This window comes from Leptodactylus fuscus, chromosome 7, assembly GCF_031893055.1.
Source record: "Leptodactylus fuscus isolate aLepFus1 chromosome 7, aLepFus1.hap2, whole genome shotgun sequence".
NCBI classification, from domain to species: Eukaryota; Metazoa; Chordata; class Amphibia; order Anura; family Leptodactylidae; genus Leptodactylus; species Leptodactylus fuscus.
The window spans coordinates 115,006,398-115,025,816 of record NC_134271.1 but is presented as its reverse complement, the minus strand read 5'-3'; the positions used below and the strand labels follow the sequence as shown (position 1 = coordinate 115,025,816).

At 42.0% G+C, this 19,419-nt stretch overlaps 1 protein-coding gene across 1 annotated transcript in view; it reads right to left on the bottom strand.

Moving 5' to 3' along the window:
• Positions 1-2,325: 2,325 nt before the first annotated feature.
• The window catches only part of EIF2AK4 (eukaryotic translation initiation factor 2 alpha kinase 4), a 49,263-nt gene continuing 32,169 nt past the window's right edge, over positions 2,326-19,419 (bottom strand). Inside the window, exons 21-39 of the mRNA XM_075282871.1 lie at positions 19,360-19,419; positions 18,968-19,043; positions 18,289-18,410; positions 17,692-17,741; positions 17,295-17,463; positions 15,772-15,888; positions 14,783-14,848; positions 14,334-14,510; positions 13,372-13,506; positions 12,421-12,531; positions 11,073-11,195; positions 10,734-10,820; positions 8,878-8,990; positions 8,365-8,423; positions 6,947-7,044; positions 5,139-5,207; positions 4,558-4,602; positions 3,344-3,459; positions 2,326-2,971 (exon numbers count right to left, since the gene is read on the bottom strand). The exon at positions 19,360-19,419 is cut by the window's right edge and continues 177 nt beyond it. Of these exons, the coding sequence (XP_075138972.1) occupies positions 2,914-2,971; positions 3,344-3,459; positions 4,558-4,602; positions 5,139-5,207; positions 6,947-7,044; positions 8,365-8,423; positions 8,878-8,990; positions 10,734-10,820; positions 11,073-11,195; positions 12,421-12,531; positions 13,372-13,506; positions 14,334-14,510; positions 14,783-14,848; positions 15,772-15,888; positions 17,295-17,463; positions 17,692-17,741; positions 18,289-18,410; positions 18,968-19,043; positions 19,360-19,419 (1,851 nt within the window). The 3' untranslated portion in view covers positions 2,326-2,913. The remainder of the gene's footprint in view (positions 2,972-3,343; positions 3,460-4,557; positions 4,603-5,138; positions 5,208-6,946; positions 7,045-8,364; positions 8,424-8,877; positions 8,991-10,733; positions 10,821-11,072; positions 11,196-12,420; positions 12,532-13,371; positions 13,507-14,333; positions 14,511-14,782; positions 14,849-15,771; positions 15,889-17,294; positions 17,464-17,691; positions 17,742-18,288; positions 18,411-18,967; positions 19,044-19,359) is intronic.

Genomic DNA, 19,419 nt, shown 5'->3' with positions numbered 1-19,419 from the left:
CATCAGCGCTGATTCTGCAGCAAGTTATCATGGCAGAATCAGCGCCACTTTACTCCGTGTGAATGCCCCCTGACCCATATAGTCTGAATATGATGTGGCCATAGGCTTAGCATTAACAACCAGACTCTTACTAGATTTCACTCATTATAGGAATCTCTAAAGCAGTTATTGCCAACATCTTACAAAATTTATATGCCTTAAAAGGCTTTCATGGGCACCATTATTGCTCATATCCCCATATTGTACAGAATAGTGCAAGTATTCCCACCTGGGGTGCTGTGACAAATTGGAGGGAAAACTGCAAGTCTTCTTATGGAGAATCCTTGGGACGCTGATATAGTTAGTATATATAGTAATTGTTGAGTCAGGGACGTCAAACTGAAGTACACAGTGGGCCAACATTGATATTTGTTGAAAAAATGTCTACAGTGGAAGTTTTTACCTCTCATTGGATGTAACCATGAAACTTTTCATATGGGAACAAACTTAAGTTTTGCTTAAATATAAAATCTGGAACAAGCAAAGCGTAATACAGTTTGCAACGCAGATCTACTCCATTAAGTGCTCTAGTTTTACTAGACATTTGGTATGTTCTCATGGGACAAAGTTTGACACATAGTTTAGACCAGGGGTGGGGAACCTTCGGCTCTCCAGCTGTTGCACAACTACAACTCCCAGCATGCATACTGGCTCTGCTGTTCTTGGAGCTCCCATGGGAGTTGTACTTTCACAGCAGCTGGAGGCTATCTAAAGTCAAACACATGCAAAAAAACAAAACAAACAAAACTCTACAAATGCTGCTAAAACATGATGCGAATGCCTTCTTACAGGCAGGGCCAGTTTTAGACAAACTCTGGCCCTGGGCAAAATTAAAAGCGGGGCCCCAAATGATAATACACCAACAATGCCATCAGATTTCCAGTGGCAGCCCCTTTAATAATGCTCCCTTTCTGGTAACAACCAACCCCCCTTATGTCCACACACAATTCAACTAACCACTTTTGTACTGCTTAATAGATTTTTACACCCCTCATCAGCTGTTATAGTGCCTCATTATATACAAGTCCCTGCTTATACCGTAAATGGTTCCCTATGTCAGTAATGGCCCTTGCATAAATAGTGCTCCAATATAAATAGTCTCACTTATAAATAATAGCCCCCTCAACAATACCCTCCTTATAAAGTTTTCCTCCTATAAATACAAACCAGATAATATATAATGCTCCCCTCCCTTATAGGCCTATAATAAATAGTTCTTCCCTTAGGAATAGCCCCTATAAAATATAAATATATATTCCTCTTATAATAGTGCCCCTTATGTATAGTAGTTCGTCCATTATAAATATTAGCCCCCAATAAATCTTTCACCCACCTTACTGTGCTCCCACAATGACTAGAGCAGTTAAAGCCTTTCCCTGTAGCAGTGGCACAATGGAGTGACATAATCACGCTCCCTACCCCGTCTTGTCCTGTGCATTACCAGCAGTCATCTATGGTAGAGCAGGGACTTCTCAGCTCCCTCCTCTGTCATATGATTAAACTGGATCTGTGTGCACAGTGTGCCGCTACAGCTGTGGAGCTCCCAAGATTAAAGCCATCGAGCTGAATGTCATACTCCAGCTGCCAGGAGCCCCTTGGGGACAAGGTCCCTCGGCAATTACCCACTTTACCCTCTCCAATACCAGCCCTGCTTACAGGGAAGAGCCTCTATAAGAAAACACACTTTACAAATCTAAGAAATCACAGTGGCTCCAAAATGGATAATGTAGTCTATGTATAGTCAGACATTTAGACTTTAGTTTAATGTAGATTGTGAGCCCTATATAGAATTCACAATGTACATTTTATTCCTATCAGAATGTCTTTGTAGAATGGGAGGAAATCCACACAAACTCCTTGCAGATGTTGTTCCTGGCCAGATTCGAACCCAGGACTCCAACGTTGCAAGGCTGCAGTGCTAACCACTGAGCCACCGTGTTGCCCCTAACATTTTGAGTAAGGAGTATGGTGCTAGGTTGGCACAAAAAACCCCAAAAACAAGCCTAACACCAGCACTCCCTAAATGTATGCTTTCTGGTCCCTCTTCAAACATGGTTAGTGCTACTAGGTCAGAGACTGGAGACTGCGGACATTACTAGGATGTAGTAGTTTGTAGGATTGTCATGTACTGCCCCAGTTTTCCCCAGTCAGAGCCCCCTACCCTAAACACCTGCTAGATCATGCCCTGTGCCCCAAACATGTGATTTCTTTGGATTTTTCATAGAATTACATGTTTAATGCTGCCAAAAGAATCAGTCACATCATGGACTCTGGGATGTGTGAATAGATTTTATTATAAACTCGAACCCTATATTTGGCACTTGATGGTCTTTGTTCCTTCCATTTACGCTACTTTATTATACAGATGCGATAGATTTGTCAATTTATTTCAGCCATAACACTTTTTTTGTTCACCCTAACATGATTAAAAACACAGGTAGATTGGATATGCACCGTTCCTAAGGATTTATACAAGAGCTTTCTTGTTCTGTCCAAAAATTTATTTATTTATTCATACATACAGGCCAAAATCTTATGTCCTAAAAGGAATATACAAAACAATAAAAAGCAAGAAACATTCCTGTGTCTTCCTGTAATTGAAAAGAAATGCAGCAGCAACTGAGTGTAAAACATCCGGCACCGCCATATTATTTCTAGGCAAATGTTCACAGTTTTGGGGGTCACAACTGCCCCTATTACAGTCATTGTGTTCCAGGTACAGGGGGCAGTGAGTCCCTAATATGGCTGGTCCCAAATACTCTCAAGCTCCTGTTAATTTACAGAATTGGAGTTCACTTTCTAACAGCACAAGGATCCTCAAGTGTGAGAATACTAGAAGGTAAGATTGCATATGAATCTAAGGCTGGAGACGACTTAGAAGAGAATCTTGTAGTAATCATCTCGATAACTGTACAGCATAAGTACAGGCACCCTGAGGAGAAAGAAGACAGGGGTGAAGACATGGTATACATGTGTACACATTATATCACAATAGGCCGAACCCTCTGATACCAGACTGTGACCTATTAATGGTTGTCCAGCCGCTGTTACCAGTGTACACATCATGTCACTTTTTCAGTATCACAAAACATGACCAGATTGTTATGCAGCTATGATTTCCCAAATAATTGTATCTTAAGTGGAACGATAAGTGACGGCACCATTACACTTGGTTTACCGCTTACCGTCAGGCTGTACCTGGACTTTCCATTGTTACAAGTTACCGATCCAGGAGAAGCGCGGCAAGAAACCGCACATATTACCGGCACCTGCTGAGTGTGATATACATTGGAGCCATACTTACCGCTTCTCCATCTTTATAGTGTAAATCTCATCAAAGATTTGCTTCAGGTATCTCTGTTTTGGCAATTTAGACATGAGCTGCTTCACCGAGGCATTAAAGGTGTGGTCATCTCCAAACTATAAAGTAGATGGAATAATTGATATTGCAGTCACTTCTATAGCACGAAGTCAACATGAAAGCCACATGTAGTGCTAAACAGGCCAATCTGTGGCACAAATCATTTCAGCTCGGGCAATCCTTAGAGGGGTATTCCCATCTCAAGGATCATATTCAGACTTGTAGCTGAAGCTAACTGAAGTGTTGTACATAATACATTGCTTCATCCATCTTGCTCCCTTTGTCAGATAAAATGAAATCTCTCTTCAGTCTTTATAGCCAGTTGCCTAGGTTAAACTCCTGTTCTCACACAGTGCAAGTTTTCGGTGTGTTCCTAATAAAGCGCGATTTAGCGCAGTATTTATTGGCACAACTTATCCGTATCCGGGAGAAGTTGCTGCTGTGGTCACCATATACTATTTCTACACTAACCCCTCCCAGCAGGTGGTGGAGGTAACTGCTACTGACCCTCCACAATAGGAGTATACCCACACGAAGGGATTCCCCTTGGGGTACTCCAACGGATTACTTCCAGTTGCTCGGTGCACCCTACATATTGGTACAAGTCAGAATGATGACTCCCTGCTCCCAAGCATACACATACATTTTTTTTCTTCTTCCTTTCCCCACATACTGCTTTCAGTTTTTGAGCCCTGATAAGCACTAGATAATTTTTTTGAGCAGTGCTTCTGTTATGTCTATGTAAATGCAGATATAACTGTTCCCTTTACAAAAAGCGCAACTTCCTGCTGGAAAGGGCTTTAAAAAAAACCAAAAAAAACAAACAGGAAGTGGAGGGGAGAGGAGACAGGAGAGCTGCTGAAATCCTGAGATGAGAAAACACCTTTAGGGTGCATGCACACTACGTAACGCCGGGCGTGTATGAGAGCCGTACACGCCGGCGTTACGGCAGGGCTGCCGAACACTTCCCATTCACTTCAATGGGAGCGCTCGTAAACGCCGCTGTTACGAGCGCTCCCATTGAAGTGAATGGGAAGTGTTCGGCAGTCTGCCGTAATGCCGGCGTGTACGGCTCTCATACACGCCCGGCGTTATGTAGTGTGCATGCACCCTTAGGCTAAGGCGACTATAAGATTAGCTACTACAGCACTACTTACCTCTAATGATAAGAGACTTTGTATTGTTTCTTTTGGTAGATCGACCTAGAAGAACAGATTTATTACAGTAAGTGCCTTAGAAACGTAAGATTCACCTCAACGGCAGAGCTGCTTTCTAGTGTAGGCAACCACTATACGGTATATAGAATATAATGGTATAATGATGTAGGAATCTCATTCACGACTCAAGGCTTGGCTGGTCTGTTCAATAGGCTTCATGTCCATGGCAGTGTTACAGATAAATGTTGTAATAGTCAACTGGCAATGGGGCCTGTCAGTACCGCTATTACATACAGTAGTATTCCCTTAGTTGCATTGTCTCTAGGGTTGAACAGTATTTCTCATGACATGCAACTTTCAGACAACTGAAAACTTATTTTCTTTTGCAATAGAAGTCTATGGAGCTGTAACTGTGATTGTAGTGAATAAGAAAGTTTTGGGTCTTGGGGTGACACAGCTTTCCTACGTCTTCTACTGTCTATTATAAAATTATCAGCTATATTATACATCCCCGTCAGTTCCAGTCTCTATAGTAGTCAGTTAAAGGGGTTGCTCATCCTTCTACCACAAGGTTTACTTACTGCCAAAATCTCTATTTCTGTATTTCTTTGTTGGAAGTTCATGATACAAGCTTGAAGTTTAGAAAAAACCTGTATGAAAAGGAAAATGAAATACTACATGAGAAACGTATTAGGGTTCTTATCTGAACCATTTATTAAAAGTAATTTTATCCTAGGTGTCTGACCCATAAGACTAGTAGAGATGAGAGAGTACTATTCCAAATGGCCGTTTCGAATAGCACGCACCCATAGGAATGAATGGAAGCGGACGACATTCAGACTTTGCTAGCGGCCGGCCGCTTAACCCCCTGTGTGCCAGCTGCGTCCATTCATTCCTATGGGTGCGTGCTATTCGAAACTGGAGTTTCAAATAGTACTCGCTCATCTCTACTCGCTAGTAACATACAATGCGGTGCCACTCTCCTCTGCAAACCCTTTAGCCATTCAGTACAACTAAGAACTGCAAGGACATCTGTCATGCTGACTACTTAGAAAAAGAAAGGCCTAAGTCATGGGGGTTGTACAGTAATAGAAGAACATGGCTCGTCTATTTAGACGCGCTTATTTGTGTGATTTGATTCCAGAGCGTCCAAATATTTAAGACACTTATGAGGGCATTTTCTGTGGAACCTTATGGGCCCCCTAAGACTCCTAAACCCAGATGCCACTGCACCCCCTACAGTCACACCCCTACAACAGACAAATCACTGTATTAGGTTGGTCATATAGCTTCAAAAGCTGTTGGTCAGGCAACCAGGCCAACACATGCACACTTGTCTGAGCATGTAGGTGTGAAAAGTAGGTAGAAACGGGACAGGAGAAGGAAATCCGCAGTCATTTTTCAAACCCATTCATTTGAATGGGTTTGCAAAGTGTCCGCCTGTGAGCGTTTTATGGTCTCTGCGGCCAAAGTTTTTTTTTAGGTTTTTTTTTTTTTTTTTTTTTTAAAACTGGACACAAGGCGCTCATGGGTGGACACGGTCTACCAGGTTTCCGTCTCCTGTCAGCAGAAGACGGAAACTGGAGATCAGGCGCAGATGTGAACCGCCCTAAGCCAATGCCAGACATCTCTGAGAACAAAAAGTATCGAGTGTTGAAATTCAACATGTCTGATCTCTTCTTCCTTTGTATCAATTTTACATTGAAGAGTCATAAGGCTGGTCCCATTAAAGTCAGTGTGAACCCACACAATATATGACATTTGGGTCAAGCCAGGTAAAACCCATTGTGGCAGCTGTAACGGCAGCCATACTAGTTGTCACCATGCCATCCTGGGAACATTCTCATAAAACAAATACCTAGAATGTTTAGAGAGGACTTTTTTATTCACTTATTCATGTCTGCTTTAGTAAATACTTGAATTGCCCTTCAAATGACAACAGTGGAGTATTGTTTCTTAGAACTGTGTTGTTCAGTTCCTATATACTAGCTATATAGTAGCTATATACTATTCCTCTTGTCAATAGATTGTATCCCTACACAATCCGACACTGCCAGCACTGAATGGACAATGGCCCTACTGAGAAGTAGAGTGGTAACATCCAGTTTTCATCTATTCATACATTCCCTGAAGGAAGAACAAAACCGCACAAAACAGACTTCTAAGAAAGTGCACCGGAGATAAATGGCAAATAAAGTATATACTATAACAGAGATGTCAGAGACGGGACAGGTCCTTTGTAATGTAATAGATTTAAGGAATATTCTCTCTGCTCTCTCAGCTGTAGTTCACATAATAATCCCTATAAACACGCAGATGGTAAATGGCTCCAAAGTAAAGCGCCAGCAAAGATGGAGAACATGTGGTCCCCGGAGAAACCTCAAGTTACCTGAGCTTCATAGCGGCGTCTTCCGCTGGCAGATAGCTTTTCTGGGGATATGATGCTGACAGTTGGGATTACAGCACTGCCATGCTGATCACACTGGCCTGCCATATAAAACAGAATGAACACAAGGTAAAACATACAGACCGCCGAAAAGAGGCATAGTAAAAGAAAACTAAGAAAAATGCTTCAGGATAGGACGACAGAGAAGAACGCCACTGATACTTGGGCATTAAATAGACAATCCTAGCTCGGACATTTATATCCACAGCACATGCCAGAGATGTCTGATACATGCCGATCCCTCCTCAGGTATACTCAGTGTAAGTGAATACAGAGAACAGCGCATGTGCAGCCACCTCTCCAATCATAACGACCAAGGTAGGGGTTGGGGACCACCGATTATAACATACCTGTGGATTTCAGAGGCGAGACCTACATCTATCATATCTACGGCATATCCTTTAACATCTGCCAATAACGGCTCGATCAAATTTTCAATTAAAAAAAATTTCCTTTGTAAATCGCTCCCTCCAATGCTAAAATATAATTGCTTTTGTCAATATGCAAATGAGCTCTTTGAAGCAGTACCTCTCGTTGCTTCAAAGAGCTAATTTATATATTGACAAAAACAACACAGGAATCCTAATCTATCCATTTGCTGGACTGAGTTGATATGCTGCATTGTGACAGGCGCGGCATACAGGGCACCTCTGTGACAGGCGCGGCATACAGGGCACCTCTGTGACAGGCGCGGCATACAGGGCACCTCTGTGACAGGCGCGGCATACAGGGCACCTCTGTGACAGGCGCGGCATACAGGGCACCTCTGTGACAGGCGCGGCATACAGGGCACCTCTGTGACAGGCGCGGCATACAGGGCACCTCTGTGACAGGCGCGGCATACAGGGCACCTCTGTGACAGGCGCGGCATACAGGGCACCTCTGTGACAGGCGCGGCATACAGGGCACCTCTGTGACAGGCGCGGCATACAGGACAACTTTGGCAATGGCTTGTCTTCCTTGTGAAGAAAAGAACAGGACATGTAAATACAATGCCTGATCCTCCTTTCCCTGACAACTTGGGAGGCCCCCATACATATTCCATGGTTGGCCGGTCTTGCCAACATGCATCTACTGTATTTTCCACCTTAAAACCAGCGGTAACAAAAGGGTTCAATTTTATTATAACTTTCCCAGTAAAATCACTTCAGGGTTGACGACAGTGCCCTGACCAAACAATGGACAAACAAGTGAATAGCATGTGATCAAAATGAATAAAAGGGATGAATGAGCCACAGTCTCCTGACCAGAGTGTATAACAATAGATTGCATTCACCAGGACAATCCCTACACGCCCGGGAAGTGCCCGCTGCACAGTCTTACAATAGGATCTCTCTGTAGTGCAGCAGTTCAGTACTCACCCTGTGTGCTCAAGAAAGAGCCCTTCAGATTCTGCCCAGACCCGGTATCCAGCATTTCTCTATATAGAGAGGAAAACCATTATATATTAGCACAGTGATAATACCGCATCACTAGACTGGACAGAACACATCCTGTATTGCTGTGTAAGATCAGCATTGGAGGCAGAAAAAAATTGCTAAAAATATTTTCCCATAATCCCTTTATTTTTTTTTAAAATCTTTCTATTTATGGAACTTTAATCTCCATATAACTAAGGAGACTACAAAGAAGCGATGTCTTAGATAAGAACATACACGGGGGAAGTCTGATCTTGACTCATTGACATTTGCGATAAGAGCGATCCCACTGGTCCCCGTGTCATGCCAACAGTGGTCTAAGATTCCAGACTACACCAAGGTGAACTTCCCCAAGTATCTAGAACCTACTATGAACTTTAATATCTGCAGACATGTGGTAGATACTTTAGACATGTGAAAACACCCTTAAATCAAGAAAACCCCACACGTGTGCACCTGTTATTTCTCTCTTCCTGCCCTCTTAGTCGGAGCTTTTGTAACAGGTGATCCACAAGATCGGACTCCAGGATCCTCTTCTCAGTCTGACGCTCCTTCTCAAATGCTTTCAGCTGTGAGGAGCCAAGCCAAGGAAACCAGACGTGTTAATAACAGCATGTCTATAGTGGAGCCAGCGCCAGGGCAGCTGGAGATGCTGAATCATAAGGGAGAGTAGCTCAAACTTTCCATGTAGTCACATTCATATTTACCATCATGTTCAAGACAAGAATTTAACCCCAAACTATTTTCCTACATTAAAAGGTTCTTTTAGCAGAAACACAACTTTCCAGTATTGCACCCTTCACCTCTATGGGGACTTCCAGAGACAGCTAAGCTGATAGAAGCAGTGTCTGAACATGTACACCACTTGCAGGCCCCTGTTCCCACGATTGCTGGGGCGCTCCCAACAAATAAGACAATTCCATGATGCCTCAGCAAATCACCACATGGGCAGCTAGAGCCAATACCATCTTTGCCAACTTGGGAAAGCAGCATGACTATTCTCTTAAATAGGCCAAGTGCCCATAAGCATAGTCAGGGCAGCTGAACTGGCATCTTCTTCATTATAACTAGGACATGAGCTATGAAATCATCAGCAGAGACTGTGATAGGAGTATCTGCCCTGTGCAGAACCTGTGCTTTGCAGTGTCACCATCCCTACAAACTCAAATAGAAAAAGTGTCACTGTAGCCTGAATAAGGTCACATACATACAACTGTGTGCAGTGTACGGGACAGTAAAACGGCACATAGGACACAGATACTGGATAATCTGATGGTATACGATTTTCAATGACCCATGAATGGACCAAGCTACAAATTCAGAATGGCATAGGATCTGCTCATAAAAAATATGGCTATGTGTATGGGCTCATAGAAATGATTGTGACTGTGCTCTGATCTGCAATTACAGATCCATAAATGTGGATAAAAAGTATGTTTATGTGCATGAGCCTAAAACGGTTACAATGCAATAGCACCAGTGTGATATAATATATGCATAATAATATGTGCATATAGAGAAATATTAGTGTAAGTTGGAGTTTACCTTCAAGGTCTCTATTTTCATAACTTTAAAACTACAATTTTGCTGCTTAGTCTGGATGATGGATAAATACTGCAAATATCATACATGGCAGTGACCACCCGACATTTCTAATACATTCTATCATTAAAGAGGACCTTTCATGGTCCGGGGCACAGGCAGTTCTATATACTGCTGGAAAGCTGACAGTGCGCTGAATTCAGTGTACTGTCGGCTTTCCTGATTTGTGCCCCGGGTAAAGCGCTATCGGTTCCGGTACCGTAGCTCTTTACAGTCAGAAGGGCGTTTCTGACAGTCATTGACTATTGGGTAGTCAGTCAGGTACCTCCTTCTCCACAGCAGCGCCTATTGTGCTGTACAGTGTGAGCGGGGAGGAACGCCTCCTCCCTCTGCTCACAGTGCTCGTCCATAGACGAGTATTATCAGGAGGGGACGGGAGCGTTCCTCCCCGCTCACACTGTACAGCGCGATAGGCGCTGCTGTGGAGAAGGACGAACCTGACAGACTGTCAGGAACGCCCTTCTGACTGTAAAGTGCTACGGTACTGGGACCAATAGCGCTTTACCCAGGGCACAGATCGGGAAAGTCGATAGTGCACTGAATTAATCGCACTGTTGGCTTTCCAGCAGTATATAGAACTGCCTGTGCCCCAAACCATGAAAGGTCCTCTTTAAGGGTTGTTGTTCTTAACCACTCCTTTATCCAAACCATAATAGAGAGTATCTCCACCTATACAGGCATATATATTATATTCAACTAGTTTCATTTACCTTAACGTGACTCCCTTCTTTATCAGAGACAATAGCAGCAAAAGGAATCCCAGACAATCGGCAATGTTCCTGCAGCTCATCCTGAGACTGGAAAAAGAAAAAGAATCTGCTTAGTAACAATGGATCCAGCAATCCAGCTTTCCCAGAAGACAATGCAATTCTATAGTGTCTGTCCAGACTTTAAGAACTTGTGAAAACCTAGAATATTATAGTAAATGATCTAAAACATCCCCCCCCCCCTTTTAATTTAAGGGGAATGCTCTTTAATTTACCATGGTCCTAGTAGTACAGACGTGAATATTCGTCTCACACTGGGATAATATAATGGCTACAACTTACCTCAGACCAGTCATACATTATCTCAGCATGAATGCCTGCAGTCCACAGCTTCTGAATGATGCCAATGGCCCGGTTTACAGACATCTGGCCCACACTGACAACAAGAAGGTCGCAGCTGCTCACCTGGAATTCAGAAGGACAAATACATGAGCCCGACTTGCAAACATACATGTAGAAAGTGATGCCATTACTTGTGCTATAGTCTAATCTGTATTTCATCAATGGCCATCGGCACCAGATACCACATTAGTAAGTGTAGACATACACACTCATGAGAGGAACTGTTCATAGGTTGAAGGAAAAAGTAGCACAGTATAAATATTTGGCTAGAATATACAACTCTCATTTCGAGCAGTTAAGAGGGGTGACAGCGTTCTCTCTCTCTCATTATATATATATATATATATATATATATATATATATATATATATATATATATATGAGAGGGGAGAGACAACCAGGGTGCCCCCCTATGGAGAGTGACCAAGAGCAGACTCAGTCTCTCCATCTTTATAGAGTTGTTTTCATAAGACTCTCCCTTTAACCAAAAGGTACGTACGGTAAGTAAGACCTTGTACAGGTGGGGTTCTACCATCACAGTGTAAAATAGATCTGCCAGCTTTACTAACCTGACATTAAATCATTCTGGAGCATCTTTATTTTTCTTAAAACTCTAGAACTGAGAACCTGACAACTGGGTATGATCATTCCCCTTGTCATAAGACGTAGGTGTGACCTTACTTAATGGCACTAACAGAACAAGGCCAGACTGTAGGGACACAACTTCAGTGGTCAACCCAGCTGTCAATCTACTATAATATAACATACAGACAGAGAAGAGTGGCGCCATGTCTCTGTACACCGTCTCCATACAGCGCCATGTTACAGAGACATTTTCCCCTAGAAACAATGCTCCTAGGTGAGAATACCTTTGAGATGCGGCATTTATTAAAGAATGGCACAACCCGCTGTTATTGGTGGGGAAATTTGCAGTCAATCTCATATATTTTAAAGATAATTCCTAAAAAACGCCTAGAGCTGTGTGGCCCTACCTACAGACCAGCCAGAAGAATATAGGCCGCCATTTACAGCCATGTCTGCCAAATGATTTGTTGACAAGGGATTTAAGACCAACAGAAAAACCACAATGAATCCGGATTTCTCAAAAGCAGGATATTAGTGCAATGGAGAGATCCTAATAAATGTCGTCACAGCCATTTATAGATTATCATCAGATATTATCTAAAGGACCCAAGTGATAAAATATATATATATATACAATGATTCTGATTAGGTAATATACAGCCGGTCAGGATGTGCGGATGAGAAAAGCTTTATGTGAACTTACATCTTCGTCAGCGCTGGACAGGGCAGCCGAGATCTTATCTATAGCTATACTGACGCCGACAGCACAGGGCACGGAAAAGGATCCAGTTTGAGGTCCCTTAAACTGTGAAATCTAAAAGGAGAACAAAGTGTTACAATCATAGACATGGTCACAATCCTGTCACTCTCAATAATGTATCAAGGGAACAAGGATATCCATAGATTTCGACCCCTTACACTTTTAAGCAACGTTAAAAATTAACATAAATGGGTTCTCCAAACTTAAAGTGAGGACTGAATGGGAAGCAGCGCTACTGTATACCCTAGTGATATACCATTCCTTTAGGATATATCCATTTTCAGTAGAGTCACAAGTGGTTTTGTATACTATATGAGCTCCTACATTTTATGTAATGTTACACCGCCTCTGGCACACAGATCCTTGGAGTTAAAGATGCCGGTGACCGTCATAAGCTCTCAACTCTCATGTCTAAGAGCTTATAAATATCCTCACAAGTGTGGTTAGCCAGAAGTGCACACCAGAGTCTTACACGCACAAACCCAGCTGTCCTAAGTGGGTGACCGCCCCCTCTATGACATCCATAAGCCCAGACAGGACATAAGGACAGGGGTTTGCTTCATTAGACAAACCCTTTAAGTGCCCATTTGGAAATGGAAATACAGATGGCCAAAGAAACTTGCCATGAAAAACACATGGAATTTAGCAAGTAAAAGCAGGTGGGTGACAAAGAGGCAAATGATAGAAATGTCATCCCACTGTAGAATAAATAGAGCTGTCCCTCTGTCCTGTGGATTCGCAGATGAGATAAGGAGAGAATGTATCTGCAGATAATAAGCACATGTTCACCCAGCGTGTATGGTGACGTTCAGTACAAGACAAGAGATTATTTCCTCCACAGCTGTACTCACTGCCCAGTCCTGCTGTAAACCCTCCATTATACTAAAGGCTTACCAGATGGTCATATCTGCCCCCAGCTGCCAGGATTTCGGGAACAGTTCTCTGTCGGCGTTTGATGAATGCAACAAACTGAAAAACAATCCCATTGTGCTGTTGCATCTTATAGACAAGACCGAAGTTCACGACGACCTACACAACAAGGAGACATATCTAAGTATCATGCAATGTAAGAACCAATAACCAGCTATAGGACACGCCACAAATATCACTATTGTCTTCATCACACTCGGTATTTTATAGCTGCTTTCTGACAGTACAGGGAGATGATGGCAGGGATGAATCGGTGTATGAAACAAAATGGCTGACTATGGCTGTGTCTGAGTAACTTTCTGCCCCCCAGATACAGTAAGAAAATCAGATAGAAGAAACTGACGATCTATGACAAATATCGAGGGAACATGTCCATATAGATGATGGGAGATGTAAACTATTCTTTCATGGGAATTACTACAACTAGTGTCGGCGCACAGATATGGAGGTCTTTGGGAGATATGCCAGAGGAAAAGTTTTGACTAGGTTTTTTTTTTTTGTTTTTTTTTTTTACATTGGGGTGAATGCAGACATAGGGGGTCCATCTGTACTGGTTGTTGAATGTACCTTAACTCAGCCCATTATCATGGGACCCATAGGAACAGTAGCAGGAATTATGCTTAAACATTATTTTACTCATTCTGAGTACTTGAAGGTTTTTCCATACTGTATTTGATGGCCTATCATCAGGATAGAGCTACGGAGAAGAACAATCAGCTACTTGAGACATCTGCCGAGCCCGGTACTATACAATATAGAAAACGAAGTATTGCTCTCTACATTATATAACATTACTGCAGCTCAGGTCCCATTCACTTCAAGAAGAGCAGAACTACAGAAAAGTTACACGGCTTCATGTAATGGAGAAGGAATAGCCAGTGACAGGTAAAAGGCAGGTATATGGATTTTACAATCACAACGTTAACCTGAAGCTTAATATTCATCTTCTTGACTAATCCAATGATTTCCTCCAGGTCTTTTAGGCCTTGCTTGGCCAACACCCCAACGGCTGACTTCTGCTTGGTCAGTGAGGCCATCATGGATCCCAGCTCTTGCAGCTCTCCTTTCTGCTCAATATACTTATAAAGGCGATTCAACTGAAACTGAAAATATTACACGGGAATTTAGTGAATATTCATAAATACATATACAGAATATAAATCTATTCAGTTTATCCTGCAGTCACGTAGTGCAAATTCGGCAGAAAACATCCTGGACAAAGACTTGCGCCCATATTACTGCTATCATAGAGAAGGACTCCTACCACAAGGACAAAGCGCTCAACATGTCAGGAGAGTCCAATAAGCAGATTAGCCACAATATAAGTGGTGGACATATACCGGACATGTAATCTTATACTAAGTGCTGTACTTACATTGTTCTGGGAAAGTGCGAGGTTACAAAACTTGGCTTCCACTTCCCTTTTAGTAAGTTTGTCAACCTGAAGATAGATAACACTATGGTGAGCTTCAGAGACAGACACGGGATTGGTCTTAACAGAAAAGCTTTCTGCTACAATTTCGTAGTAAAATCTGCAAGTGTAACAGATTTACCTGGGGTTCCACCCCTGCTACACTGAAAAGTGGGAAAAACTGCAGATTTTAGAGTAGATGTCAATTTTTTTGCTGCAGATTTTCAAACCCCGCATCACAGGTGAATTACTATGCAGGAAGTGTCTGCAGCATGCAAATGATATTTATAACATGATATTGTTACAGTGTGAATATGAAGGTCTGATCTGCCCACAGAGATCTGGGAAATGTTGAATTTTAGAATGAACTTTATTAAAATCCACCAGAGGATTCTAATGAGCGCTATAGTTCTGTAGTTCCGACACACTTAGTGGAATGCTGCCCCCTGCTGGCTGCTATACAGTATTTGCTTTTTCTTGTCTCCTTCCCCAGTACAAGATCTTGAATGCATGAAAAAAAATGTTATGGGCAAGCTAATAGTAGCTACACACAACTCTTACGCCAACAATCCCAAGTTTACTGCATCTGTTCCATCTCTTGCAGAGGTTTCTTTACCTAGAGAACAAAGGATCTGCACACTGACAGCTCCCCACCCCAACATAAGACAACGAACGCAGCCGAATGAAAAAATAAATAGAAAAAATTGCTTGGCACTCACCTTTGGTGAGTGCCAAGCAATTTTTTCAATTTATTTTTTCATATGCTACTTTGTTCTGGACTTAGAGCACCACCACATTTAGCGTTTGTCTCCCGTGCAGATGTATATCTCTGTGTGAGTAGTGCCACCCATGTCTACGTACTCCTTTGGAACGCAGCCGAATGTGTAATAAACATTGGTCGTCTGCTACCCAGCGCCTGTGTATAGCCACTATTACACATGAACCATGCTTACCATAGCATCATAAAGGATGTTATACACTTGCACAAGTTTATCTTCTGGTATACCACAGTGGAGTAAAATGGCTCTTAATAAAGAGGTGTGGTTTATGTAGATACTGTAATTCCGCTCCTATAAAATAAATTATATTAGAAGCAAACATAAAACCCAATGTGTATCATATACATGACAAGAATTTACAGATCGCATACTGCAATGGCATCAAAAAGTAATGGGAAAATCAGCCGTTCTCCGCTATGAGGTCAGTGACGGGCAGCAAGCGAATGATTGATCCCAAAGACGATAACTGCTTTATATATGGCAATGACTTAACAGAGCACAGAGGTAGAAAGACAATAACTTACTATGAAAGGAGTCTTAAAGACATACTAATGGGAAAGCTATTAATATGCGTTATAAATAGTTAATGGTACAAGCCTTTATTCCCTTATATAGATTTTCAGTCATACACTGTTACACAAAGCTCCAATCTATTGTACAAGACATCACAGAGGGGGGGCTCCTGCTAGGCACCCACTTCTTTATTAGCCAAAGTCAAAAGGTGCTATTTAAGCGGGTCCAACCACCACAAAGAATGGACAGGATGGGGGCTGATCAGTGAGGCTTGGAACAGTGGGACCTCCATTGACCACAAGAAGCCCCCCCCCCCCCCCCCCCAGTTTCGATATAATGTCTGTTGTTTTTTCCAGTGTACTCCCTAATAGAGTTAGCCAAATACAGCACTCAGCCATCTCCAGCAGTCCCATAGACTATGGTTAGTGGCAAAGATATGTGACTACTGCTCCATTCAAACAGGGGGCTTCCCCTCTGTTGTTTTTACTCATGGAGGTCCTGGCAGTCCAACTCCACCATTTAGACACTTAAAGGTAGGCTATCATTTCCTAGATCGTTTTTTTTTAACTAAGCATAACTTTACATAGCCTTTAGAAAATCTTCTAGGCAGACCTGTCATTCCTTGATCCTTGCAGCCGATGTTTTAATTAAATCATTTTTCTTCATGTGCAAATTAATTTAACGGAGCACCGGGGGCACTATCACTGTTCCCCAAGCACCCTAGAGTCATCAGCCGCCTCAGTTTCTCACCGCCCCCTTCTTAAAAGACGATCCCTCCTTCTACACCTCTTCTGCTTCTAGAGCAGCTAGTCACTTACAGTGCACGTGCAAGGTTTTCGTAAATTGGTGTGGAAGTGCACCAGAATTATATCAGTAGGATAGGGTCCCACTCGGTGGGGCCCTGAAGTATTAGACATGTATCACCTGTTCTGTCATTCGTGCAACTATCCCTTTAATGATGCACAGATGGAAGATCTTCAGTTAGCTATCAATATGGGCCCTAAACACAGGGTATAAAAGCAGAGTAGGGGAACTAGTGTAGGTATTTTTAAGCATTTCACCAATTCAAATAGCTACTTACATGAACCCTGACCAGGCCAAAGCCACTACAGATACCGGGCTAAATACATAGACAAATGTGCCAGAAATAAGAAAAGTGAATAATAGAATTATAACAAACACACCTGTAAAACTGGAAACTCCTGGATAATCTCATATATAGTGTACATAGCCTCTGTGACTGGTAAGAAGCTATTAACAGATGAGGTGATCACATCAAAGGCGCATTCTGTAAGTTCCTTTGGATGACAACGGTTCAGCTTCCGGGGCCTAAATACTCGTTCAATACAGTATCTGTCAGTGAAAAACACCAGTTACAGCTCGAAACCACTTGTATAAGAACATGACATAAGAAATTGGTAGGCCGCTGCTGTATTACATCTGCACTGGTAGGTGCGCACAGTTACTAGAATTATTCCACTAAAAGCATTTATCACCTAGCCAAATAATAGGAGACAAATGTCTAATTTCTGGGTAACTGACTGCCGGAACGTTATCTCAGGCTTTAGAATAACGTGTTACCTTTTTAAGTTGGTTATGTTGTTTCGTGCAACAAATCGCGCAAATGGAATCTAGAAGAGGCAGGAAAAAGGAGCATTAGAAGAAGCGAGTACATTTCTGGTCACAAAACACTCCTGTGTTTGGATACTGCTTTTGCACGCTTGTTATGGCGCCCCCTGGTGTTCTCTTGATTTCCCAGAACACCTGTAATGTGTTTAGTACTACTACAAAGGGGCAGGACACTAACAAGATAGTAAAATTGATTCTGATAACTGATATTCTGATAACTGATATACAAGTTCCTCCTATGTAGACCTAAGGGTTCTCATCGTCGCAGACTGCAGCCTTCCCCTACACTCTGTTGGTGAGCTAGAATAAGCATCAGAAGGATTGGAGTAAGATGATAGCAGGAACAGACTACACAAGGTTTATTGTAGTCTGGAACCATAGAGACCTGTACATGGTTGGCACTCCAAGTGAATTGAAAAGACCTTAGTCTTAGAAGTTATGTCTATACTCTGACGTAAACTACACATTTGATAGGCTACCAGTCCTATATGTGCAATTACAGAAAAATATCATTACGGAGATGCAAATTGCAGTTAGCACAATACCTACCCTGAGATTGTATGGTAGTGTCACAAGCATACCACTGTGGTCCATGAAACTCGCAGATTCACCACTTTCTGATGCCGTCTTACTCCGAGGCATTAACAATGGCGTATGTAACTTCACTGCTCCTAAACCAGAGCAACATAGGAACAACATTAAAAACCCGCTACTGATACATTTAACCTGTTAAGTTATTTTACTGCTAGAATAAGTATATTTTGGACAAACACATATAAAATCTGAATTATAACATACAAATGTGTGTGTGATATAATAAATATATATATATATATATATATATATATATATATATATATATATATATATATATATATATATATATATATATATATATATACACACACACACACACACACATATATACACACACACACACACACACTTCTATCTTCCTGACCCTGATGCAACTTGCAACTCCCCCCCCCCCCCCCCCCCCCCAAGAGGCATATAACCAAATTCTCATATTTCTCCCAGAGATAACATGAGCTGTGCAAACACAATATTGCCGCTTAAGCGTTTTGAGGTTACATTGTATTACATGCGTCCTCTGGTATGAAAGGATTAAAGCAAACGGCATTCAGGCCCTTGATCTCAAATTTCATCAACAGAAGTCTAATACCTTTAAGCTCCCTAAAGACTTAAGTGAACAGTACAATAAACTTACCATGCCTCTTAAATACACGGCACACTGTCTCACAGACGTGATGATGTATCCTAGCTGATCGGATGGAGAAACTTCCCTGAAACATATTGAGATGATAAGTAAGAGACTAAAAGAGTCTAAAACAAATTGCTGATGTGGTTTTCTATACTGCAATGCTTGACCCATTCCAAGTCATATAATGTCACAAATTTACAGAAAATGGGTTATCACATTTCCGAATAAACAAGTATCATAAAAGGAGGAGAAACATGACAAATATTTGTACATACACTGCCCGCAGGTTGGCAAGTAGATGAAAAGGAAATGGAGTTTTTGAGTAGAGACACTGAGTTCACTGGAGGATAATGACATGGGCCACAAAAAGGCATGCATAAAGAGTACTCCAACTCTACCTTGAATATGTCACTGTCGTATGTGTAGTCCATAGCAGGTGAAATGCGCTGTGAAAATAT